Genomic DNA, 25849 nt, shown 5'->3' on the forward strand with positions numbered 1-25849 from the left:
GGTGCCGCCACAGTGAAGAATTGCATCCTTGCATGTGAATCTTACTACGTCACAGCAACGCTGGTGATGAGATAGAGTAGGGGCTGGGAGAGACCCCTGCCTGAAACTCAGGAAAGTTGCTGCCAGCCAGTGTAGACATTACTGAGCTACGTGGACCAAAGGTCTGATAAAGGTAGCTTCCCATTGTTCTGCCCCAAACCTGAGTCAGCCAGCCAGGTTCGGGGCGCCAGGAAAGCCCATGTGGCAACAGAGGGGAATGCCTGGAGGCGCAGGATAACTCTCCCCAAATATCTGCTGCCCAAGGGGGCTGCCCTGCTGGGGTTAATGCATTGGTGGTGCAGGAGGCGAGGTGCCAGACTCTGACTTCTGGAAGCCCTGTTTCGACCGCCCGGTGCCTTACTTGTTCTGGCTTACTTACTAGCCATCGAGGCTGGTCCCTTAAGGCAAATAGGGCGCTGCCCCATCAACCTTAATCAGCCCTCAGCCAGCCAGTCCCCTTCCCCTGGCTGCCTGCCTTCCTACTTACAGCCAGCCGATGGGGTGGCCCTGGCTGGCAGCTTCCTCCCCATCATCAGTCTCAGGGTTGCCCCCTGTAGAACTCAGCAGGGAGGAGGATGGGAGATAAACTAGAATTGGTTGGCTCCGCCTCCCGATGGTTCTGGCTCCGCCTACTGTTGGGCTCCCTGCCTTCTGACCCATGTTTCAGCTGCAACTGCTTACTAGGGATGGGTGAGAATTTCAGTTCAGTTTGCATTTCAAGCTGAATCTGTCAAATTTGCTCTTTCCAAAACAGTATGAGAACCGCAACACAGCCACCCTTCAAAAGTCGCACTTACTTGAATTTTGTGACGCAGTTCACCATCCAACACAATGTTCACAAAAATGCATACATTAGGAGGAAATGTGCATAAAAAAATGAATATATGAGTGAAAGAAAACCATGCAAAAGTGCATTATAGGGTGAGAAATTTCTTGCAAAAATGTGTATGTTAGTCAAAACTGCCTAAAAATGTGTTTATTAGGAGGAATTCACACTATAATGCCGGAGGGTTGTCAGGAGGATTTAAAAAAAAAAGCAAATTGATGCAAAAATGTGGAGAACTGAATTGATGACTGGATGGAAGAGAAACTGAGACCTGAAACTGGCTGATCTTTCCATCCTTTCTGCTTACAACCTGGTGGCAGAGGGGACATTTACACTCAGATCTTTTGATGTTTACACTCGAAGCCCATTTCGCTATACCAGGTCTGGTTTGGGTGGGGAAGAGGCTCAGAAGGGAAGGGCTGGATGGTCTTTGGATGCAGCGTGCCATGCCTGCATTTCTAAATGTATTCCTCTTCCCGGCCCCCAGCCACAGCCTGCCACAAGACGCAGCATTAACTAATTGAAGTGCCGCTGCAAATTCTCGCCAAATATGCAAAGAAGCCATCTCCTCGCTGGTTCGGAATAAAAGCTTTCAAAGTAATAATTTCATTCTTTTATCTGTGGGAGTGTTAAATACAGGTCCCAAACAATGCCAGCTCCGTGCGCCGCGTCAAAGACCCTGAAAAGTTCTAATTGATAATAAATAATTCAGCTTCTCGGCCAGTCCCAGATTTGCTGAAATCTTGGGCCGCGATCCAAGCGAATGATTTGAAAAAACAAAACAAAAAACCTTTCACAACCGGAGGGGGGAAATTGGCCAGGTGACACTTATGGCACCTCTTCCCCCTCTAGAATCTCCGTGTTATGACTGTGCAGACCAGCATTCTCCAACCTGGTGCCCTCCAGATGTTTTGAACAACAATTCCCATCAGCCTGAGGTAGCACGGCTGCGTGCCGCTCAGGATGATGGGAGCACATCTGTAGCTCAGCGGAAGAGCGCTGCCAGTCAGTGCAGACAGCAGTGAGCTGCAAGGAGCAAGGGGCTGACTCTGTTCCTGGCTGGGGCTGATGAGAGTGGTAGATGCCCAGGGCTGAACCGGGGACCTTTGGAGTGCAAGGCAGAAGCTCTACCACTGACCTATGGCCCTCCTCAGAGAGGAACAGAGTCAGACCCTTGGTTCATCTAGCCTAGTATTGCTGGCACTGACTGGCAGTGGCCCTCCAGAGTTTCAGACAAGGGCATTCACAGCCCTGTCTGGAGATGCCAGGATGGGCCTTCTGCATGCAAGGCAGATGCACTGTGGCTGAACGATGGCCCTTCCCCAAGGCAGCCTGCTCTGATCGCTTCCCAGCCCATTTCCTGGCTTCCAGGCCTCTGGGGTCCCTGACGCCACCGGAGCCGAGATAATCATCATGCTGCTGGAGACGGCTGCTCAGCAATCCTGCGAGAGTGAGAAGCAGATTACTGGGCGGCCTCAGCCCAAGGTTGCCCGAGCACCAGGGTGGAGTTGCCAAGGTGAAGGCCACTTAAATCGGTAGCCGCTTACAGGCTTAGGGTGCTTTACGGGTGCCTGTCTGGAAATATATAGCCAACAACTGCTAACTGCTTATCTAACTGGCCACCTCCTCTGATGGCTTCCTATTTTGGGAGCAGGAACCTGCCCTTGCCTACTGGCACGTGGCAAGAGGCAAGCTCTCCCTCCACCTCTCCCCTTGCCATTTGTGCACACCAAACAAGCAGGAAGGCGGCGAGTTTACTAACATGTTTCAGCTGCGAAGCATGGCCCATTGAGACACACACTCTCCCCGTTGGGGGGGAGGGGTGATCCAGAATAAGTGGGAATGGATCGGCACCAATAAAGCAAAATAAAATAAAATAAAAAATGTGCACTGGAAATTTTCCCACATCCAGCTCACTTGCCTTATTTACCCGTTTCCGTCATTTATTGGTGTCTTTTAAAAAGCAAGTTGCTAGCCCTTATGACTGTGAAGATATGCTTGAAAGGGTGCAGAAGCTCAGAAGGCAAGAGGATGCTCATCCATACCAACCGCAGTGGTTGTGGGATGCGGGGAGCTCCTGCGGGCCATGTTCCTTGCCCTTCCCCTGGAACAGCCTTGGACACCATGAATAATTCTATACACCACTGCCATCTCCCTCTCCCCCCACACACACCTTTTCTCTAAACTAAAAAAAAAACCAAAACCCAAATGCGGCACCCTTTCCTCAGGGGGAGGGGTTGCACCAACCCCTTGATTATTTGGGCTGAACCTTTTCTAGCTCTACAATATCCTTTGCTCTACCGCCCTTTGCTGTTCCCTGGTTCGCTGTCCCAACCATGAGATCTTTCTCAGCCTGCCCTCGGCCCCAGAATACGGCCCCTTGCATTGTTGTGGTGGTTGCAGAGGCTCCTGGCAGTTGAGGTCACAGACCCAAATGAATCTGGTGTGGCATGCTACACTCACAAGCACACACACGCACGCACAAGCACACACACATGCGGTAAGGCAGCCCCCCCTCATTCTTCCCAGCTGAAACGTTGCACCTTGTTCATTCAGGTGGGTATAAATAGCCCTCTCTCCTTCCCTCTGGCCCAGGCAGCATCAAGGGCCCTGCTGTTTGGGAGACGCAGCCTCCCTGAGCTGTAATTAAAAACTTTGCCCCTGAAAGGCTGTCGGGCTGAAGAAAGGAAGGAAGCCAAGAGAAAGGGGAGAGGAACGGGTTCTCGGACAGACCTAACAATTATGCTCTTGATGAATTATTCAGGGTGGTTGCGGGGGGGGGAGAGAAAGGGGACGCAGTTCTGGATTCCCCTCTGCCAGTGTTAAAACGCGTGAGAAGCTCAGATTTTAGCTATCAAGTGAAAGGGCGCTTGTTCGGCACTTGGCGGATCCAAAGTCAGGAGCATGGGCTTTGCAACCTGGATCTCAGGCGCTGGTTTGGCCCAGCCCCAGAGCACAGACCAGGAGATGGTGTGGCCTTTGCCAGCCTTGTAGCCTCCGGGGGTGTTGGACTACAAGTCCCATCAGCCGTATTGGCTGGGGCTGATCTGGCGGGCATCAGGTTGGCAAGGGCGGCTAGTGGTAGGGCTCAGTCTTACACCCCCTAAAAAAGGTTTACTTCTGGGGCGCATAAGTGTAAATAGGACCCACCTTGAGAGGAGCCCATCCCTACTCTGCGTGAGTCAATGTTCTCCATGCAATTCTTCACTGGAAGAAGGTAAACCAGAACACTGCGTCATCCTCCTCTTGGGTTGGGCTCACGGGACCCTTCATGGTACCCCCCCCAAGCACATGCTTTGGGAATGACTCCGAGCCCAACAGCAGCACCTTCCACACTCGCAGTTCCAAGCAAATGGTATTTCCTCTGACAGTGGAGGAAGGACATAGCCATGATGGCTAGTAGTCATCGATAGCCCCATCCTCCACCTTTTAAAGCAGGAGGTGGGAAACCTTTTCAGCCCAGGGGCCACATTCCCTCCCAGGGGCCACATGTCAGCAGTGGGCAGCACCTGAGGCAAAACTGGGCACAGCAACGCATAGAAATGGAGGTGAGTTTCTTCTCTCTCTCTCCCACCAACCAAGAGGCATGAACAGAGTTCAAGGGCACATCCCAGCCAGGAAAAAACACTCTAGGAGGGTGGTGCAAAGCAGGGCCAGTGAGGGGTGTGGCCTGTAGAAAGCACATTATTCCCCCCAAATAATCCTGGGAACTGTAGTTTTCCACCAACAAAGCTACAATTCCCAGCACCCTTAACAAACTACAGTTCCCAGGGTTTTTTGGGGAAAATAATGTACTCTAAATGTATGGTCTGCTGCACACAGCGTTCGTATAGCAAGATAAAGAAAATAAAACTGTGGCTGCCGAACTTGCCGTCAGCTCCCTTCAGACTTTACCTGCCCTGCACCTGAAGTCATACATGGTGCAGCAGGAACCGGGGGGGGGGGATGCTCCCTGCCACCGCTTTAAAGGGAGAAGGTGCCATTCCCTGCCCCCACTCCCCGTTCAAATTGGCCCTTAAGGAAAAGGAGTTGCAATCAAAGGAGCCGCCCTGTCCTGCAGCCAGATGTGGAGGCCGGGCTGGGTTTCCCCAGGCCACAGCCTTGGCAAGAAGGAAACAGCCATTTGCTCTGTTGACCTCCTGAGTTCCTCGAGTGATAATCAGACATCCATCTGTGGACCCCAGACCCTTCCCCCACCCCCAACAACTCCCTGGGAGTTTCCCCAAACAAAACAGCGGCCCTCTTTCCCCGGACCCAAACCAGCCATTTATCTACAACCACAGAGACTCTGCTGGAGCCAGTCTGAGGATCCTTCCCAAGGGACTGGAGTGTTTCCTTCAAGTAATCAGCCCCGAGGCGAAACAGCCCTTTCCTCCTTCACAGGATCATAGATCTGTTCCTTTTCTTGCTGGCCCTGTTGCAGTGGAGCTCTGCAGAAGTTTAGCCTCACAACAGCCGTGTGAGGTAGGTTAGGCTGAGACAGAAGGGAGCCTGCCCACCCTTCAGAGCTGGATGCGGGATTTGGACCACCCAGAGGGACGTCTGCTGTCTCCCCGCTGAAATGCAGGTCTCTTGCACAGCTTCCGTTCATTTCAACGGGGCTTGTGTGAGAGAACGTCTTGGTGGATTGTGCCCCTTTTTTAACTAACACGGGGGAGGGATGCCATTGAGATATTTTGCTCCAAGCACTGAAATATCTTTGGAATGGCTCTGACGCCCTTCAAATATTTCACTCAGCTGAAATTACTTTCTTGTCATCCCGTTCAGTTCAATGGGACTTAAAAGTCCACCGGCTGTGGCTTGTTGCGGACCTCAGCTGCCAAAAACGTGCATCCCACAGAAGTGATATATGCCACTGGTGAGAAAGCAACAGTTGGATGGTGGCTTGCAACCTCATTAGTGTCTGCGGAACATTTTGGAACAGTTTTTTCTAGACGGGTGTGTGTGGGGTGTGTGTGTGGGGGGGAGGGGCACTCTTGCACTAAACCAACAACCCCAGAACATTTGCAGTGTTACAAAGTTACAGCAGCAAGTGACAGGACATGCACTGTTTGGAAACGATGCAGTCTGTCTGCCTTGAAACGTTTGCAGGCGCAAAGAGCATTGGAAGCAGGACCCCACAGAACTGTCCCGATACCATCACAAGCACAAGCCATCATGAAAGCACAATCCAAAAACCATCTGGAAGTGCCCCTAGAGGCCTAGACAGTCTCCAAGGTGAGTGCCACATTGGAACAGCTGGCATGCCGCGAGTAGACAACACACTAAACCAGGGATGGACAGAAAACAGATCTGGATCTACTGGTAGATCTCCGAGTGATTTGCGGCAGATTGGAAAGCAATCCAAATCCCAGTGGTATAACCATAACAGCACCATAAATGACTCACCTTGCCTTAATTGTATTGCTGAAATGAAATGAAAAAAGCTTGGGGAGGTGTCTTACCAAAAGTCAACTCCATACTGCTTTGGCACTCAAAACAAATTCCTGGACTCGTAATTATTTGATTCCAAGTGTATGTCTTTTGCACCAGAGTTGATGGACTTTGGGATTCTAGTAAAAAAAACCCCACCAAAATAGATCCTTGTAAGCCTGAAGTCTGCTCATCCCTGACTGCTCCTGTGAGCCTAAACTACCCAACCACAGAGGAGGCAGCTTGTTGCTTCTCTGTGTGATTTACTGCTCAGGCCAAGCCTCCTTCCTGTCAGTCTCCACTGAAGAGCAGGTAATCTGTCTCCGTTTCTTCTCTGGGAGGGGAATCAGAGCGTTCCATCACTCCCAATGCACAAGAACAGCAGAACGGCCCTCCCTCGAAACAGTCTTCCTGCTACCTCCCTGCACGATGTGGGTTCCTCTGCGGATGGGGAAGCCTTACACTTTTGCATTTTGGGGCGCGAAATTTTGCACCCAATTTTGTTTTTAGGTTCAAGAGGAAGGGGAAACATGTTTCAATTCCCAGATGTTTGAGGAATGGTTCGCTGGCCTACCCATGCGCCTGCTGGAAGGCAGGACCCCAGAGATGCCCCGCTGGGATCCTGACACAAAAGGAAAGAGGAAAGGGGAGCTGCTGCCTCTGCTGTCAGGATTTGCCTGGGAACGCCTCCTGCCGGCTCCTTTCTCTTAGAGTAATTGAGTCGAGCCCCTTTGCTGGTTGACCCTGGTGGGGCTCCACTCTCTCTCCAATTTCCACATGAAAGGAGCCCTCAGGGAAGCGGGAAGGGGGGCGAAGAGGCCTTGCTGCCTTTTCACATTCACAAGGGGGCCAGGAGTACAAATAAGCCCTTCTGTGACAACAAGAGCTTTCCATGGCTGTGCCCAGGTGTGTGAAAGGGCGAGGGGAGATGAGAGAGAGAGAGTTGCTTGAGGCTCCTGCAACTGCAGAAATTTGCCAGACGCACAAGTGCATCTTGATAAATATGTATATATGTACGTGCACATATTTTTAGGTGATTAATGGAATCCTTATAGGGATCCAGAGCAAGCTTGGGTGAAGTTCTGTTTGTTGCTTTCAAATCTGTCTATTGATAAATATGTATATTTATACAAAATATAAACATAAATACAATTTTTAAAAGATAAAATGACAGAATGTTATAACAATATCTATGTATATATATGAAAACGTTTACATATATTTTAATAGATAATCCTACATATGAAGACGCACCTCTTTATCCTGGCCTTTGACATTTTGGGCATTTAGTTTTGTGAGACACCCCCACCCCCACCCCGACACTCCTTCGTTGAGTCTAAACTGTTCTGCTTGGGTTGCTAGCGGTTTTATCTGTTTCCATGAAGCTCCAGGAGAGTTCAAAGCAGGCCCAGCGAGGGGTGTAGCCAAGAGAGAGGAGGTGTGGCACAGTGAGACTTCTGAGGGCCACACAGAGAGGCCTGAAGGGCCGCACTTGGCCCCTCCCAGGCCTGAGGTGCCCCTCCCTTGTCTTAAAAGATATACTTGCAGACTAGGTTTGGGGAAAACCCGGGTTCCAATCACTGCTCAGCCATGATGCTCTCAGGGCGGGCCAGTTGCTATCTCTCAGACCTTACCTACCTCACAGGGTTACTGTGAGGACAAAATGGGCGACAAAGGGGTTGAACTTTGCACGCTGTTCCAGCCGCCTTGGAGTAATAAAAATGTAGTATTGTAATAATGAAGTAAATGGTGGCGGACACAAGCAATGAAGACGCATGCAGTAAAACAGCCTTCCCCAAGCTGGTGCCCTCCAGAGGTTAGGGACTGCGACTCCCATCAGCCCCACCCAGTTGCAAATATAAGCAGCCTGTCCAAGGCGCTCTCCCCTTGTCCCAAGTCTTCCATCTCCATTCTCCAATGTTCCCACCTCCTGCCGCTCTCGCTGTCTGTCCCTGACATTTTGGGGGCTCAAAGAACCCTTGCTGCTCCAGAGAAGGGCAGCCTCCCCTGACGCTGGTTGTCTTGGCACAACAGAGAGCAGGCGCTGTTGTATTGGGGAGATCCAGGCAGAGAAGGGGGTGCAGCTGCCACCCCACCCTGGGAAAAGAGGTGCCTTATACCAGTCAGCCCATTGGCTCAGTTAGCACCATCTTGTCCACACTGAGTGGCAGCAACTCTCCAGGCAGGGGTCATTCCCAGCCCTCCCTGGAGATGCTGTTGTGGATTGACCCGGGGACCTTCTGCATGCCAACCAGGGGCTCTCCTCCCTGAACTCTGGCCCTTCCCCATCTGTTCGGGCTAACTGGGCCAGACTGAAGGGGTGGCGCCACCAGCAGCATGGCTGTGGGCAGGAGGAGGCCGGGGCGCCAAGGGTTCCCCAGCCCAGCCCTGGGGAGGAAGAACTCCCCACCCAAAACTGACCGAAGAGGATTCTTTTAGTCGGCTTTTCTCCTTCAAGAACAGCAAAGGCTGGAACTCAGCGCAAGAGCACCCTCTTGTGCGTTGGTGATGTACGGAGCGACAAAGGGGGAGCAAACTGGCTGGTCACGGCAGGGGCTACCTCTGCTGCTCCTCCCCACAAGTGGCTGTCCTGGGAATGGGGCATTATTTATTTATTTATTAGAGTTTATTTCTCCGCCGCCTTTCCACAGGGCGCTGTGCCCAGAGGGTTACAACAAACATTCAAACTATCAAAATACAAAACACTGAGGTCGAGGAAAGAAGTCCGTTTACAAAACAACCAATGCATTCAACACGGACAAAACCAAACAATTTAGCAAACATTCAGTATTACAAAAGAAATAATCTAGACTTTAAAACAGAAGGACAAAGCAAACAGAAAGCTAGCAGACAATAGAGCTTCCGGTGCTCCTCTTGCTGCCCTTGAAGGAGCCTCAGCAGCCTGTCTTGACTACAGTCCAGAGCGGAAGGGTCCTCTCACCAGCTAGATGACTTACAGTTGGCTGCCTTTTCACTCCTCCCAGCCAAAGTGCCTGTCCAGGAAATGGGGCCCTTCTCCCCCTTGATCCCTCTCTCCTCCGGCTCTTCTCTTGCCCGCCTCATTCTTTCTGGACCAATTTCTCATCCAGACCTTTTTTCTGAGGCCCAACTGCTTCTTGTGATCTAGTTCTCTCTTTTCCCCCCCTACCACCACTCTTTTCCATGTTCTGCCCCTCTGTAGGATCTGCACAGTTTAGCCAGTCACTGCCAGAGACCTTCTGGCTGCACCTCCACTCTGTGACATCACGGCAAGTCAGCCAATCACTGGCAGAGATTTTGCAACATCTCTTAGCACATTACCCTTGTAGGCAGGCCCTACACAGGAAGCCAGCATTCAAGTCTCTTGCCCTTGAACCACGAGATCCCGCCGAAAACCACAAAGGAGAGTCTCCCACACACCTGCCCTCAAGATTTCATGTGCACAAGCGGCCTGCTTTCTTGAAGCACAGTACAATGGGCTGCAAGAAATGGCGAGAGAGAGAGAGAAGAGAATGAATTGTTTTCTGTTGAGCATGCAAGGCCGCATGATGTTACCTTTTTGCAAAAGGCCAGGAGGGAAAGAACAGCTTGTTCTCCTTATCTGTCAGAGGGGTAATCAGAGGAGAGAGAATCTGGAAACTCTGGAACGTGATTTGGATGGTTGCACGTCAACAGTGCCTTTGTCAGAGAGCTGGTTGTAGCGTGTGAGCGAGGGCGCATCCAGATCGTCACTATTTTGCAGGAGTGATTCAAGCACAGGTGGGAACTTTAGGTTTGCACATTTAGAGTAGATTAAAGTGCTCTGTCACCCAATCCACTTAAAAAAAATAAAAAGGAACACCACAGACTGTTTGTAGTTTGGAAAGTGACAAGTAAATCCACCTTACCTGGAGATGCCAGGGCTTGAACCGGGGACCCTCTGAATGCTATGGGTGAACAAGCAATGCATGGTACACTTTTCCTCTTTGTTCAAAGGAACAGAGAACTAGGGGAAAGGAGAAGGGACCCCGTCCCCGCTGCTGAATTGTACTGCACTGGGCTGGTGGAGCTACCATAGACCAGACCCCCTAGCTAAACCCCTCCCCAAAGGCCCAGTTCCCAGGGTCTTCAAATGAGGATGTGCATAGGGCTTCCAGATCCTTGGGGGGAGGCGGGACAATGGCATTCCCCCTTCCCCCCCACCTTTCAGAATGGATGAGGACCCTGTAAAAAGAGAGGGAGGGGGCTACAGGGCAGGAGAGATCTTTAGCGGGGGAGGCCAGAGAGACAGGCGAAAGGGGTGCAGGAGAGCCCCCCTTCTCTTCTCTTCTCTTTTGGGCCATCATTGTTGCTGGGGTCAGCCGAGAGGATTGGCACGTGGATGTCTGGGGATAGGAGGGAGATGGCTTGTGGTTGTCCCCCCCCATGTTGAAAGTGGTATAAGAGCATGTGACATCGCTGCCAATGGGCAGAGCAGTCTAGCTTTTCCACCCATTTCAGACTTGCTGGCATTCCAGCATAGGTTCTTGCTAGTGATGTGAAGGCCGGGGGGGGGGAGATGGAAATTATTTGGGGGGGAATGGGGTTTTTTTAATCCAAAACATTGAAAAACCAATCAAACAGGAAACAGGGCTCCCCCCTCATTTTTTCCAGGCCTTCATATCTCTAGTCCTTTCCATCCCATTCTGTATGGATTTTTTTTGTCTAAGAACACACAAAACCCCCACATTTCAATTCTACACATTTTGTAGGCACTTTGTAACGTAAAATACACACTTTCTAAAATGTAAAAGATGCATTTCCCAATGCATTCATCTGTAAAATAGGCATTTTGTACGCTTCTCTTACATGAAATATGTGAAATAGCAGCATGAAACCCAGAGAAGCGCATATTGCAAATGGGAATTGTGTTCTGATCCGCAAGCAAGTCCAGGAACATCAGGCCGTAAGAAAAGTCCTGCAGCTGGATCCAGCCAAAGGCCCACTGAGCTCAATATGCTGTCCTCACAATGGCCAAGCTGATGCCTCTGGGAGCCAGAGCACCACTGCAGAAAGCAGCCATCCCATCCCACATCCTCATGATTATTATTCAAACTTGTTAGTTGCTTGTTACCCAAAAATGGTCTCCAACCACCTTCAGTAACATCTTTTCGGCACCAGCTAAAAACTTACCCCCTCCCCAGGCTTGTGTTGGATGGCGCTGTTACCTGTGCTTCCAGACCCTTTTCCTGTTATGTGCATGGTTTGCTTGTTTTTTGTATTTAAATGGACTCTTGAGCAGCCTTGAGACCAGGGGGAGGGGAAGTTTGACTCTCCCTCTGTGGTCCTGAAAAAAAGAACCCCTCTATGAAGCTGCTGTTTGCTTCAAGGGAAATGCCAAACATCACTCTCAGAGAGGCAGCTTTTGTGGAGAGTGTGGCAGGTAAAGGAACAGTTCCCCCTGCTCTAAGGGTCCTGTTTGGGCAATTGACATAACAAAAACATACATATAGTTCGGGAAGGATGAGCACTTTTAGTAAATAATGTTTTCTTATTCTCTTCTATGTTTGTTTTAAAGTTTTGTATTTGTATGTTGTTTTACAATTAATTTCAAGACTTTTTACAGTAGAAAGTGACAAACGTAATAAATAATCATATTAATTGCATTGATGTAGTTAACGTCATGTCTAGATTGGCCACCTGATAGATCATGGTAGCCTCCTTGACTCTCTGGGAGTTTCCAGACTGTTTAAACCCAGCTGGAATAGCAATAATCTGGAAGCTCCCACAGAGCAAGGGAAGAATTGTTGCTGTTCCACAAGTAGGATTCAATCACATACTGCCAAATGTGGGTTGAGCAATTAAAGGCTATGAGCACACTAGTCGCCTACAGCAAAGTGTTTCCATTGGCCACACCTGGAGGAGGAACGGGTTGATCTGCCAATCATTTGTGAAATCTGTTTGAAGCTGAATGTTTTTTTTAAAAATGCACTCAAGCTGTTCCCACCAGGTTTCACAGTAAAAAAGGGGCTGGGTTCAACTGGCATTGTGTGCCCGTTTTCAGGAAAGAAAGGTGGAGACACATGGGAACTGGCAAAACAGGGTGTGTCTGTACCCAAAGTGTGTGTGGTGCTCTTGCACAACCATCAACCAATCAAACTTCTTATTGATAGGGAAATGCAGGAGGGGCCGGAAGAGGAGGGATATAAATATCTTAATAAATAAAATGCATATGCAACCCTTTGGGCTGAGAAGGCCCAATCTGTGGTGGACTTGGTGGCTGTTGTTTTTTAAATCTAATCTATTTATTTATTATTTGATTTATATCTCGCCCTTCCTCCCAGCAGGAGCCCAGGGCGGAATTCATTTCTCACATTAGTGTGTCTCCAGGGAGATGAGGGCGGCATTCATGAGTCTATCCCACTTTATCCTCACAATGACCCTGTAAAGTACATTCCTACTTACAAAATGCTGATTAATCTGAGATGCGCAGTCCCAGTCCATCCTCAGAGTCAAGACCCCTGTAGAAAGCATAAGCCTGCCACCTCATGGAACTTTCAGGTACTACACGTGATTTATCCAGATTTCAAGATTTGATGGTTGCTCCCCCAGAGTTGTTACTAAATGCTAGGAATGCCAAGTTGTTTGTGTCGGTAGAGTTGTCATTTTAGGCCAGATGCAGGGAACCTCAAGCCTGGGTGCTGAATGCGGCCCTTAGGCCTCTCCTGAAGCCACACCCTCTCACCGCCTTGCTCCGACCGCTTTTGCCTGGCTGAAATGTGCCCTCCAACTGTGGCATTGCCGCTGGCTGGCTGGCTTAGATCGTTGGACAGATGGGGAGAGTGTGTGCAGAAAACTCCGGCTTTTGTGGGGCTGGAATGTACCCTACTTTATAAAAAAATAATAATCATCTGCTCCACTCACTTTGGGCCAAGAAAAGGGCCCTTCAGCTGGATCAGGCCAAAGGGCCAATCTAGTCCAGCATCCGGTTCTCACCGTAGCCAGCCAGATGGCCTCGTGGGAAGCCCACGAGCAGGACCTGAACGCAAGAGCAATACTCCCTCCACTTGTGATGCCCAGCAGTTGGTATTCAGAGATGTACTGCCTCCGACAGTGGTGGTGGAACGTAGCTTTCGTGGCTAGTAGACATTGATAGCCCTGTTCTCCATGCAGCTGTGTCTGGCTGAGAGTGGAACCGTTTATGACAACCCTGCCATGTAGTTCAGTCCAAAACTCCCACATTCAAAACAGCTTCGCAGGCTGAAGTGAGGCCCGCCTATTGTGAAATTGCCTCCAGCCAGGGTCTAGGACTCCGCCGCAAACAGAAACCTGTTCGGCTGACTCGCTTGCACTTTTAAATGTTCAAAAAAATTTTAAAAAGGGAAAAAGCCAACTCATTTTCCACACCCTCAAGACATTAAATGATATCTGAGTCAGACGCAACACGCAGCAAGCTCAATCCGAGCCAAGTCTGCACGGAATCAAGTCCTGCTGAATTAAATGCAGTCTCACATCTAGCCCCTCGCATTGATTTCCATTGCGGCTCCAGGGAGCCCGGAAGTGAGACGTGTATGCAGGTCTAAGCAGGCGGGGCACGCGCCGGTTCTCGCCGCTCGACGTACGTCTGACGCCATTGGAAAGCGCCCGAGCCCGTCTCCCTATTTCCGCTTCCGGCGCCGAGTGTGCAATTGAAGCCTTGCAGCAGAAGAGAAAAAGACGGAAGAGACATGGCAGCGGCGGCGGCGCTGGCGCTCGGCAAGGTCTCCCGGCAGCTCGTGGCTGAGACTCCCCGGGCCGGCCTGAAGCGGCTCCTGTCGGCGGCAGCAGCGGCTGGGGGAACGCCGGGGCATGGCGGGGCCTGTGAGTAGAGCCGGGCGAGCCTGCGGCCGGGTGACCTTGTGAGGAAGAAGGCGGGGTCGCCTCCGTTGCCAGAGAACAGCGGGCGGGCGTTCCTCCAGGCGGGGGCTGGCAGGCGGGTTGGCCGGCCATGGAGAGGCAGCCGACGGCTGTGGGTTCTGGTGACCAGTCAATGGGGCCTCCACGCTGAGGAGCAGCCTATCGGATGTTTGTTTGAAGCCATTTTCACCCCACTCTTCATTCGAAAAATGGCTTACAAACTATGTTGAGGGCCAGGAATCGGGAAGCGCGCCGCCCATGTGCTCTGTCGGCACCGATCCTGTGTCAGGTGGGCCTCCCCAGTTTATTAGGTGTTGTAAAGAACTGGGTTTCCATCACCTGCAACTGGCCACCATGCGAAAGCAACGCTTTTGGCCGAATCCAGCAGGGTTCTCCTTAGGTTCCCGGTTATTTTTTTCTAAAAAAGAGCACAACTTGAGCAAATAATCTCCTTTTCTCTACCCCGCCATCGTGAGTGCCTGCAAGCTTATCTGAAACGCACTGCTGAAGTTGTTGGGCAGTTAAGATGATGAATTATTCTGTAATGAGGCTGGTGATGTTCAGGGATTTTTTGTGTCAGAAATTGGCATTGGCAACCACCTGGAGGTACAAATTGTGTGTGAATTCTTTCAATCAGCTCGTACGTGGAAGATCCTGACCTTTGTGGTCGCTCTGCCTGGAGTTGCTGTGTGCATGCTGAACTGCTACCTGATGAGTCAGCATGAACATGAGAGACCACCGTTCATTCCTTATGAACATCTTCGTATCCGGACCAAGGTATTGGATTCAAAGCTGCTCCTAAGCAAATCTTGTTCTTAATTACAGGGGTGTGTTTAAGTTTAACACAGCCTCCTCTAACCTGGTATTCTCCAGATGTTCTGGACAAACTCCCATCAGCCCCAGCCAGCACAGCCACTTCATTTGAGGTCCTTTTAAAAAAGCAGATTCCTGTCCAGAGTGTAGTTTGACTCCACAGACAACCCTTTGTCCATCAATTCTCAGATGAGCTTTTAAAATAAACTAAAAAGATCCAATTATCTGTAATACAAGAATCAAAAATCCCTGTCATTCATGTGTGGCTTCTTCATGTATGTAAATTGTAAAACAAGGCTCCCACCTTGTTTGCCATATAGGGAGTATAATCGATGTGACCTATGCTTCATTCACCCACTCTTCCCTTGGTATTAACAGCCTCTGTCATCGTCCTCTGTCTTTACATATCGTGAAAAGCTTTCAGATCCAGCAAGGATGAATTAAAAAAAACACCACCATCTTTCTGGGCTAGATACTTGGGTTTCATGATGGAGTCTGTGGTAGACCTCCCCTTGCAGCAGAGGTCCCCTTCCAGAGGGTTTTTCCCCCTCCTGGATCAGAAGGCTTCTGGAATCCAAGGTACATTACTTGGCAGTAAAATGGTGAAAACAAGAGCTTCACTACCAAAAGGTTGGCCTCTTGTTCATCTGATCTCTGAAATCTGAGCTGCTCTTATCCCTGGCCAAACAGATTCTTCATAGCAAATGGCATAGTCCCAGTACAAATTGTATCTGTTGTATAAGATATGGAATTCTTATGTTTTATTATAGTGGTAGAATGCTAAAAAAGCGATACAGAGAGCGCTGTTGTAACAGCTCTAATAATCTGTTGCTAAACGGAACAGAAAGTTATGGCAGTCTTATTGTGGCTGCCTATGTAAAGCAAGCTTGTAGTCCTTGGTTCAGAATTCAGAGAGGTAACAGTAGTTCTCTGTGGCAAAGTTTCTCATTTAGGGGCAAGGAACCTGTGGCTGTCCAGATGTTGGTGGACTCCCCAACAGCCCCAGCCAGCATGGCCAATACTCAGAAATAATGGTAGTCCAACATCTGGAGAGCCACAGGTGCTTTACTGAAGATGTTGAGGGGTTTTCCACATCTGGGGAATTAATAGGCCAGTGCCCAATCTTCCATTCCCGATTAAAATAATTGAATGGACAGTGGCTAAGGATGTTTCAGGATGAAATTGATTATTTTGAGCGACTTTGATCCAGCTTTAGGCAGACGTTCAGTAATGGCTGTTTTATTTGTCTGTGATTCGTGTGGGAAGAAGGGTAAAAGAATGTGCCCTGTTCTCCTATATCAGAGAAGGGGAATCTAGAGCCCTTCAGATGTTGTTGTGATTCTCAACCCCCATCAACTCCAGCCAGCATGGCCAGTGGTCAGGGATGATTGGAGCTGAATTCAGTAGTTAGCTACCTGTGTCTAGATAGTTGGTGGTTCTATCAAGCTAGTGAACACCACTGAGTGGAATCTTCTAGTGCTGGCTCCGAAACTTTGGAACAGGTTACTGTGTTCACACAGAATCCAAGAAGCGGTCTTGACAATTGGTTGGAAAAGGACTATTCTTTTTTGCAAGCCTTTTATAATGTTTAGTGTCAGCTTTTAATCTGTTGTAGTGTTGTGGTTTTGTTTCTGTATTTTTCTTGAATTGTAACCTACTTTGAGAAGTTATTGAAAAGCAAACTTGCCAATAAGTAACTCTGAAACTGTAACCTTCTGTATCCCATGGTGTAGCAATGACTTGTGCTGATTTAGCCTGCTGTTTGCTTAATTATATAGTGCTTTTCAAGAGTGACTTGTGGAAGAATGTTTTTAAACTGTGTACCACACTTTTTCTGTTTATAAGCCATTACAAAGAACTTAATTCCTGATTTGCAGCTGGTTAAAAATTTCCATCTCTTCTGCACAGCCCTTCCCTTGGGGTGATGGGAACCATTCTCTTTTCCACAACCCACATGTTAATGCACTCCCAACTGGCTATGAAGATGACCATTAAACAGGTGGATCACACTGGCACCGTGGACCACTGAAGGAAGCTGGACCAAGACCCAGGTTGGGACTCACAATGCTTTGCATTCCTTGTATTGTCAGATTATGAAGTTCTGATCTCTTGTAGAATGTTTTTTCCAGAGGTCACATAAATAAAACACTTCCAACCAAGTTTTTCTGTGAACTCTCTTAACTATCTGCTATGTAGTGTGTCTAGGGAAGCTACCCTTATGGCTTAAAACAACTTAGACAATAGTTTGTAGAAGAAAACAGTGGTTAAAGGGTTCTTTTGGGAGGGAGGAACATGAACCAGTACATGGTTGCCTTATATTTCATCTTTGAGCACATTTTGTTCAGAGCTTTTCTCTAGTGTGCAAGGGAATTATAAGAGAGAACAGCCTTCCCCAACCTAGTGCCATCTAGATGTTTGACTATTTTTATATTTATTCATTAATTGGCCAAAAAACCCTTGTGGTTTAATAATGTACCTGTAGCCTATTTTTCAGGTTTCCCCCCACCTTTTTATTCTACAGCAGACATGTGTAGTCTCCCAAATTTAAACCAAAGGTGTCCCTGGCCACATCCACACCAGATATTTATTGCACTTTATCGTGTCTTCCCCCAAAGACTCCTGGGAAGTGTAGTTTGTGAAGGGTGCTGAGAGCTTAGGAGACACCCTATTCCCCTCACAGGTACAGTCAGCAGAAGAGGAGCTGACTGTTAAACCACTCTGGCCACTTGTCTTCTGTCCAGGGAATAGGAGTCTCCTAACAACTCACAAACTACACTTCCCAGGAGTCTTTGGGGGAAGCCATAACTTTTTAAAGTGGAATAAGTGTCTGGCGTGGTTGTGGTCCCGATTAGCCAAGCCAAACAACTGTTAGTCTGGCATTTAGAACACTAATAGTTGGTTTAGAACTCTAATAGTAAGAACCAATACTGAGCATGCCTGCGCTATCATAGACTCCAATGTTAAATTTCTTAAATTAATTAAAAATCCGTCTTTTAACTTCTAAACTGCAGAAGATGAAGCTCAGAGTATGGGGCAAGTTCAGTAATAGGATTACAGGTACTCTGTGAAAATGGCTAGTTTTTAATTAATTTCAACAAATTATGAGACCACCACAGGTAAAAAGTCCAATAGGGGTCTGGATTTTTTTCTCGTTTTATACTTTGAACTCTAGATTCCCTAAGTGTTTTGTGCATCACCATGAAAACTTAGATGGTTGTTAAGTAAGTGTTTCTGAGTTCAGGACTGTAAGTTTTGTAAGATTTTGTTTTGAAATATGCTTATGGGAAGCAGCAGAATGGGATGGGGGATATTTTCAATTTAACATGGTGGAGTGTGAAAAATCCATGCTGGCTACAATATACAGCCACTCTCATGGCTGAATAATTACCTGCCCTTCACCAGTAGGTCCCAGCCAGCCCTGAGCTATTCAAACAGTGATTTTGATAAAACAAAATAATTTGTATCTTGCAGTAAGTGGCTTATCAAAGTCATGTTGCTCGAAGCTTTTGCATTCCAATTCTTAAATAACCAGTGTATTTCTTGTGCCTTCGTTCAGATCATAAATTCCCATGGAGGTGAGTCATTCTTTTTTTTGCAATCCAAATCACTAGCTTATTACCTGGCTGCCCTGGGCTCCTTCTGGGAGGAAAGGCAGGATATAAATTCAATAAAGTATTTACTTGCTGTATAATCCTACTTCCTTTAGGCTATTGAACTTGGAACTTTTTCAAACTCCTGTAAAAGGCCAGTAGCTCTATCACTGTTGGTTTGACTGAGATGGAAGCTTATCTGAGGTCACCAAGTCAAATGCATGATTTGAACTCTGACATCCACAGCTGCTACTTATAGAGCAAGTGCATCTTTCCCTAGTTCAAGGAAAGAGCCATAAGAGCACTGGTAGAGTGATCTTCCTTAAATAGCTCCAAAGTAATGCTACACAATTTTAGCGCTCCAAAGTAATGCTACACAATTTGGCCACTCCAGTTCTATAATTTTATTCTCTGTATTTAATTCCCATTATTGCACATAGCAGAACAGATACAGCTGTTTAATCATGTTAGAAGGCACTTTCTATTGCAAGAACACTTCCACACTTGCAGCAGAGTTGCAAGAAATTGCTTGTAGATTTCTCCATTAGGTTGTGCAGGTGACCCTGCTGCCAAATGTAACATTTTAATTTGAACAAACTGCATTTTTCTAAAAACTTTCCAAGTTTATAGGAAATGCAGACTTAACTGATGGGGTTCAGGGGAAGCCCCCATCTGCTGTGGCTCACAATCTAAAGCTCATGGACTAAAAAATCAATTAAAGCTCTAGTTTCTGCAGCAAAAGGATTTATCAAGGTCGTGACTGGTTACAATAGATGGATGGCAGGCCAGTTTCTCATATTGCAAACCCAGAACTTCCCACATGGAGCTGGCAGTTTCCTAGTTCTGAGGAGTTTCAACCCAGCTGCCTCAGAATGATGAATATGCACACTTTAGCTAGTCTAGCAAGATATTATGAGTATAGAGACTTGCTTATTCCAGCTACTTACTTGGCTTCAGTTCTAGATTTTTTTCAGCAGTGTTATATATAGGTAACAAGTTAAAAACTAAACTGACTCATTTTAATAATCTGGCTTTCATTGAGTGACCCTGAAACCTGCCCTTTTTTTAACATGTTATACCTAATACTCAACCTCCTTTAAAAGAAAATAAAAAATATGGGGTGTCTATTCTTATGCTTCCTGGTCAGATCTAACCAGTGGAAGGTCAGTCTGAAGTGTGCCCTTTCTCCCCTTTGGAAAATAGGAAACGTACCCCTGAAACTTCTACATCTGGCCTGTGAATGGGAGGGAAAAACTGGACTTCTTACATACCTTAACAAACATACATAGAATGAGCCTGTCATCCTCAGAGAAAGGTACAATATTTCTCCAACACAATTTTGGTTGAAAGCCACATCCTTTAACCTTCGATAACTACACCCTAAAGAGAGGAATTTTCTGTGTAAGTGGAGCTGATCAACAGAAAAGATTTAAGGAAACAAAAACCCAACCAGACACATTGATTAACATACCAATTTGACCCCCTGACCTTCATTTTAACATTTACAGTTAAGATTAGCTAAACAAAAAGAATCAGCTGATCATAAACCAGGAGTACAGTTCTCCCTACTTCCTTTGTTAGAAATACATTCATCTATAAAACAGAGTCCCACCACACACATACACAGATGATAAAAAAAAAGCCACACCCAGTTGTCAGTAGATATGAAACTGGCTCCTGGCTCCATGAGGCAGATGCTGCTGTGGAGAACAGTCCTTGAATTGCACCATCTGCACAGATGGCAGAGTCCTTGTTCAACAGCAACAAGATTTAGAATTTGGCTTTTTTTAATGTTCAAAATAATTTTTCTGTTGCCATCATGGTCAGGAAGAGTTTTCAGATTTTCCTTTGCTGCGGCCCATGAATTCCAGCCCTTCAATGGGTATGTCTTTCTCCTTGATAGCTTTCTGAGAGGAGGGGAAAAAGTAGGCATGTTTTAATCATTCCAAGGATGCTCATAGAAATTAGTGAAATTACATCAGATCCAGAAGATCCAGGTTAAGCTCGGTATAGTGGCTTCTTATCCATACAAAGAGAACTGCAAAATGTGGGAAAGGCACAAATGTTCCCACCCTCCCGATGTCTGGAGCTCCTTCCTAGATTGTGTAGATACACCACCTTGAGCTATATGTAAATATAAGTGTACAAAAACAATACTTGAGGCCACCTGTCTTCAGATCCCTCAAGATCCACTTTTTCATGATGCATTTAGCTTTAACTCATTATCATATACAATCATGATTGCAGAATAGAAGTTAACTCTGGGCCTGCTTACTCAGAAGCAACATGCACAGAGTTATACTGCAAGTCTTAGTATTTGCAAACGCACTAATCACACCTTGTGTCTCTCCCTTACCATCCTGTTTTCTGTGATGGATTGTAAGCCTCTTGAGGTCAGAGATTCATCCACAGAATTTTATAAGCAAAAAAAAAAAAAAAAGGATGGTAATACCACTACCTAAACAGCAACAAATACAGAAAAAGTATTAAAATGAACACATTAAGGGTAGGAGAACCCATCTTCATTACCTTCCTAGCTTTACTGCAAAACCATGACTATCACCCCCTGCACACAGCCATACACACTTCTTATTGAGATGGTTACCTATTACACTATTTGTGTAAAAGCAAAACACAATTTGCCCTTTGAGAGAAAACAAAGTTGTTCTCTACAGATAAACTACTTTCATTCAGAGGGCCACAGGCTGCCTCCCCTATCAAACTATCTTGTTACCCAGGTTGTGTGGACAGATTTCCAGAGGTATGACTGAAAACGAACCGTACCTTTAAAGCATCTTTCCACACACACCAACAAATGAATCCTGGGGAATGTAGCTTGTTAAGGGCAGTGGGAATTGTAGCTATGTGAGGGGTAAACTGCAGTTCCCAGGATTCTATGGGGTTGGGTGGGGAGGGAAATGTGCTTTAAATATATATCAATGGATTCTGCCTCCTCCAACTAGAGTTGCTCTCTTAAGATCTCAAGAAGAGGAAGGGGGCTCTTTTCCGGCCGTTGCAACCCCAGTTGATCACTAGAAGTTCCAGAGATTGAATTTGAGGCCTTGTGGGAATGTTTCACTTTTACCCGGCCCTTCCTCCAAGAAGCACAACGGGATGTACGGGTCTCTTCATTTCCCCCTCACAACTACTCTGAAAAATCATTTTGGGTGAGGGAGAGGTCTGGTGGCTGAGTGGGAGTTTTTGAACCTGGCTCTCCCCAGTCTTAGTCTGACACTCTAACCCAGCCTATGCCAACCTAGTGCCCTCCGGACATTTGGGACTACAACTCCCTTCAGTCCCACTCCAAGGCATTTTACTTACTTGGCTCATTAAAAAAACCCAGAAGTATATATTACAAAATGCGGAGTCGATAAAGCGTACACAGACCAGTCTTCTTCAACCAGGTGACCTCCGGATGTTTTGGACCACAACTACCACCAATCCTGATGGGGGTTGTGGGCTAAACCATCTGAGGGCCGCCCGGCTGGCGACGGCTGCTCTAGCCACTACACCGCACTGCCTCCCGGATGCAAGAGCAGCTCCCCACCTTCCCCCCCCCCCAGCCCACGCAAAGCAAGGGTCTGCCTACCCCTACTGCGAGACCTCACACCCCCGGGCAATCACCAGCGAGCGCAGCCCGCCCGAGGCTCGAAGCGGGGCCTTCGCGGCCCACCTCGCAAGCTCGAGCCGCTCTGCCCTGCGCTGTCTTCTGCACACGCTCAGAAACCCCCCTCCTTGCCTGGACGCAGAGTTGGTAGCGCTTGAAGAGCTGGGCGCAGGGGTCGCCTCCACTGCCGTCGCCGCCCTCCCCCTTCAGGAACTTCTCGGCGAACCAGCGGTTGAAGCACTGGTCGTACTCCCGCTTCATCTCCGTGCAGGCCTCGCCCACGCTGTTCATGGCGATAGCCCGGACGGACAAACAGGAGGACGCCCCCCCCCCCGCGAGTCCGGAAGGAAGCTCGGACCTGGGCAATGACGCCACTTCCGCTTTTGCGGCCAGGCGGTAGCTCGGTGACGACGCGCTTCCGGAGCGCCGCAGGCATGTGGGCTCGTCGAGTCACTTGCTTCTTCCGCGCGGGTTTTTGCTCTAGGGGTGGATTTCCCGAAGAGATCCCTTCCAAGCCGAGTGGGGAACTAGGACCTCCCCGGGTGAGTAGGAGGCCCGTGGATGCCTTGAGGAGGGCTCAGCCCCAGAAAAACGGGGGAGGGAACAGTGCCCCCGAGCGCAGGCAGAGCGCTTCTTTGTCCACGAAGGGACCATAATTGGCTTTTGAACGTCTGACCTGGTTCGATTGTGGTGACGATCGGAGTAGTTGCCCTGCATCCATGCCCAGTGGCAGAGCATCTGCTTTGCATGCCGAAGTTCCCAGGTCCCCAGCAGCTATTAGGCAGTTTCCTGTGTTGTACTACATCAGACATCTTTCTGGTCCTCAGGACTCTGCATGTGCTACACCTCCCACCACGTAGGTACGATGTGTCATTTAACTGTGACAATTCCAGTTCCTTGCCTCTAAGGAGAGGGTGTGTGTGTGTGTGTGAGAAAACCACCAACTTCTATGTGGCAGGAATGTAGCTGTCTGCGCTTCCAGAGGGATCCACCTCTCCTTGCAAGATCTAAATATATTATTTTCCCTCTTTCTCAAGAAAAAAGTAACTTTGGAATTGCTGGATCACCTGGAGCGCCTGGCACTTGTTGATTTCCGCAATTGGGAAGATGTGGAGCGTTTGGAGAAAGCAATTGAATTTACTGAGAAACTCCACACAGTTAATACAGACGGGGTAGAGCCAATGGATTCAGTCCTAGAAGACAGGTAATAAGTATCGGCATCACTTGCATATTAGCAGTTAAATTTTCCTATTGGTCCAGCAGGGCACATCTTGAAATTGATACAGGATGTTGTTCCACAGGAGTCTGTGAACACTCAAAATCCTAACTTGGTATGAGCCAGCACAACCAGACAGTAAATAAACATCTGACAGAGCATATGTAGTATATAGCACAGAACTGGCTTGTTGCCCGAAGTCACAATGGCTGTCTTTGAAGGGAGAAATAAGGGCATTAAGTATATATGATACCACTATTGGAAGTAACACTGAAAGGCTGTAATAGCTACACACTTGAGTCCTTGTGGGCTCAAGTGGTGAAGCCTGATCCATACAGTACAAAGCACCATGGTGAGCTTTTTCAGTTCTGTATTTCTCATACTACCTCTATAACGTTGACTGATAGATTATTCTCCTCAGGTGTCTCTACCTCAGGGAAGATAACATCACAGAAGGCAACTGTGCAGAGGAGCTACTGAAGAATGCCAAGCACGCTGTTGAAGAATATTTTGTAGCTCCACCAGGTACTATTTTGCATCATGCACACAATTAAGACCTTGCTGTAGTTTGACATGTTTAGACCTCTTCCTAGTGTACGAGCACGTGAGACACGCACATACGTTTTCACTATTACCTCCTAACTCCATTTAGTTCAAGAACTACAATCTGCACAATTCATCTAATGTCTTTATACAGGAGACAATAAGGGCGGGTCTGTCTATATCCTATGCTAAGAAAAAAAAATCCTTCAAGCAACTTAATTATGAAAATTAATATAATTTTTTACTGTTCTGCATGGGATTGGACAAACCGCTGTGCAGGGTACTGGGACTATGATTTCTAGTCACAGGAAAGCTTATTTTGAAACTCTTGCAATAACTTTATTATTAGCCATCATGAGGACTGGGTTTTAAAGCTTAATTTCATCCACTTTTATTGCTTGTGCTAGGTAACATCCCTTTACCGAAGCTGGAAGACAGAGAAACTTTTCTGCAGAAAGAGTCCTAGGCAGAAGATCTGCATCAGATGTCACCACAGACTTTAGCTAGAGTTTAATCCATGAAGCTGCATCTGGGTAAACCTTTACCATACCTGGTACACAACTTGTTTTCACCCTGAAATGACTGCCATTTCTATACTGCTTAGTCTATCATTGACTCTTGCAAATTATTCTTGAACTTGTCATCTGTGTTTACAACTCTTGATAAGGTTAACTTAAGTGTACTTAAACCTATTTATTTCATTTGGGCTTGGATGTACCAAAACCCATTTTTATTGTGGCCAAAAGATTTTAACAACCTTAATCAACCCTCTTAAATTGTGAAGAGGCAATGGGTCCAGAAAAATGGGAAATTATAGAAAGCCTGCGTATTTCCCCATGGGATCTGGTGGACATTGGCCTGATCCAGGATGCTGTTCTAATGTTTTTATGACTTTGGAGAAAATATGACTTTAAAAAAACAGATGGAAGAGCTTGGCAAATGTTCAAACTCCATCATTTTGAATCTCCCCAAATGTAAATTAAAAGGAGAGGTACCACTGCAAGACCAGGTGCCTGGCATTATTCAGTGTTGTGTGCTGCAATTACCAGCCTGAAATATTTGGGGAGTAGGCTCTCAAGGGGTAACAAAAGGTTGTCTCACTGGTGGCCAGCATGTTTGATATAGACTTGTAAGAGGGGAGATACAGACTGATAGCACTTTTTCCCTACCTAAATCAAGAGGTACACTGGGGTAGTCCACATCTCTCAAGACATGGGAGAAATATTGGTGTTATGTTTAATGGTACCAGAAATTCAGGGAACAAATTGAATTGACAGCACGGCTTCACAGATGGATAAACATGAAGTAGCCAGTATTTCAATAAAAAACACTAAAAGTTGTGAGACACAGACAATAGGAAATTAGTAAAACATGGGGCTCCTCCTTTAGAAGATGGGTCTATTTTCCAGGTACAGACATTTGTAATAGGTATGTTGTTCCAAAATATCCTTGTAACAGAATGTTGCTGCTTAGCTAATTCATGGGCTCATAGTTGGATACATACAATGTGGTTGCTAGAATATCAATATTTGGCTTAGGAGGGAAATAAAAAGCCACTGTGGCACATTATCCTTGCTTACCAATCAGCGAAGTATGTACTGGCCATTTTTAAATTGGCACTGAATTCATGCTTCAGAAAAGGAAGTGAGATTGAGTATCCTACTGAACTGTATCTAATAAACACACTTTATTGAATGGAAATGTATGTCTTCATCTACTTAACTGTTTAGCAAATGTTTGTAGACACACTTAATACATGGCAAGAAGCACAACAGGCCTCTGGGTGCTTGTCATTAGCCAGAGAGAGTGTCTATCCAACTAGTCATGCTCCAGCACTATTCCTCCTGCTCCAACAGCCCTTTGGCCACTCTGCTCTCCTGCCTATCATCACCGTTGAGTATTGGGCATGACATTAGAGGCCTCTAGACTGGGCCCTTGTATTGCTAATGGCTCATAGACCCCATTTTTCT

General features: G+C 47.3%; 3 protein-coding genes and 1 long non-coding RNA gene across 4 annotated transcripts; 2 read left to right on the forward strand and 2 right to left on the reverse strand.

Moving 5' to 3' along the window:
* Positions 1-8989: 8989 nt before the first annotated feature.
* LOC133373369 (uncharacterized) lies at positions 8990-13763 on the reverse strand. Its single transcript, XR_009759666.1, has 3 exons — positions 12680-13763; positions 10144-10182; positions 8990-9735 (listed from the first exon to the last, which is right to left on the reverse strand). It is a non-coding gene; the product is annotated as an uncharacterized LOC133373369 (long non-coding RNA).
* Positions 13764-13848: 85 nt separating this feature from the next.
* On the forward strand, positions 13849-17082 carry LOC133373485 (cytochrome c oxidase subunit 6A2, mitochondrial; the record flags this gene model as incomplete). The annotated part of the gene is made up of 3 exons (XM_061603297.1): positions 13849-14074; positions 14748-14887; positions 16832-17082. Coding segments are annotated over 3 exons (453 nt in total), but the record flags the coding sequence as incomplete, so codon positions are not given.
* A 1820-nt stretch (positions 17083-18902) lies between these two features.
* Positions 18903-22487, reverse strand: TRIAP1 (TP53 regulated inhibitor of apoptosis 1). Its single transcript, XM_061602395.1, has 2 exons — positions 22253-22487; positions 18903-20420 (listed from the first exon to the last, which is right to left on the reverse strand). Exons 1-2 carry the CDS (start codon positions 22409-22411, stop codon positions 20337-20339), a joined length of 243 nt encoding a protein of 80 aa, XP_061458379.1. The 5' UTR covers positions 22412-22487; the 3' UTR covers positions 18903-20336.
* On the forward strand, positions 22471-25574 carry GATC (glutamyl-tRNA amidotransferase subunit C). The gene is made up of 4 exons (XM_061602394.1): positions 22471-22662; positions 23158-23324; positions 23758-23861; positions 24287-25574. The coding sequence occupies exons 1-4, from the start codon at positions 22486-22488 to the stop codon at positions 24343-24345; spliced, it is 507 nt and encodes a 168-aa protein (XP_061458378.1). The 5' UTR covers positions 22471-22485; the 3' UTR covers positions 24346-25574.
* Positions 25575-25849: the final 275 nt, after the last annotated feature.

This window comes from Rhineura floridana, chromosome 19 (genome assembly GCF_030035675.1).
Source record: "Rhineura floridana isolate rRhiFlo1 chromosome 19, rRhiFlo1.hap2, whole genome shotgun sequence".
In the NCBI taxonomy this organism is placed as follows: domain Eukaryota; kingdom Metazoa; phylum Chordata; class Lepidosauria; order Squamata; family Rhineuridae; genus Rhineura; species Rhineura floridana.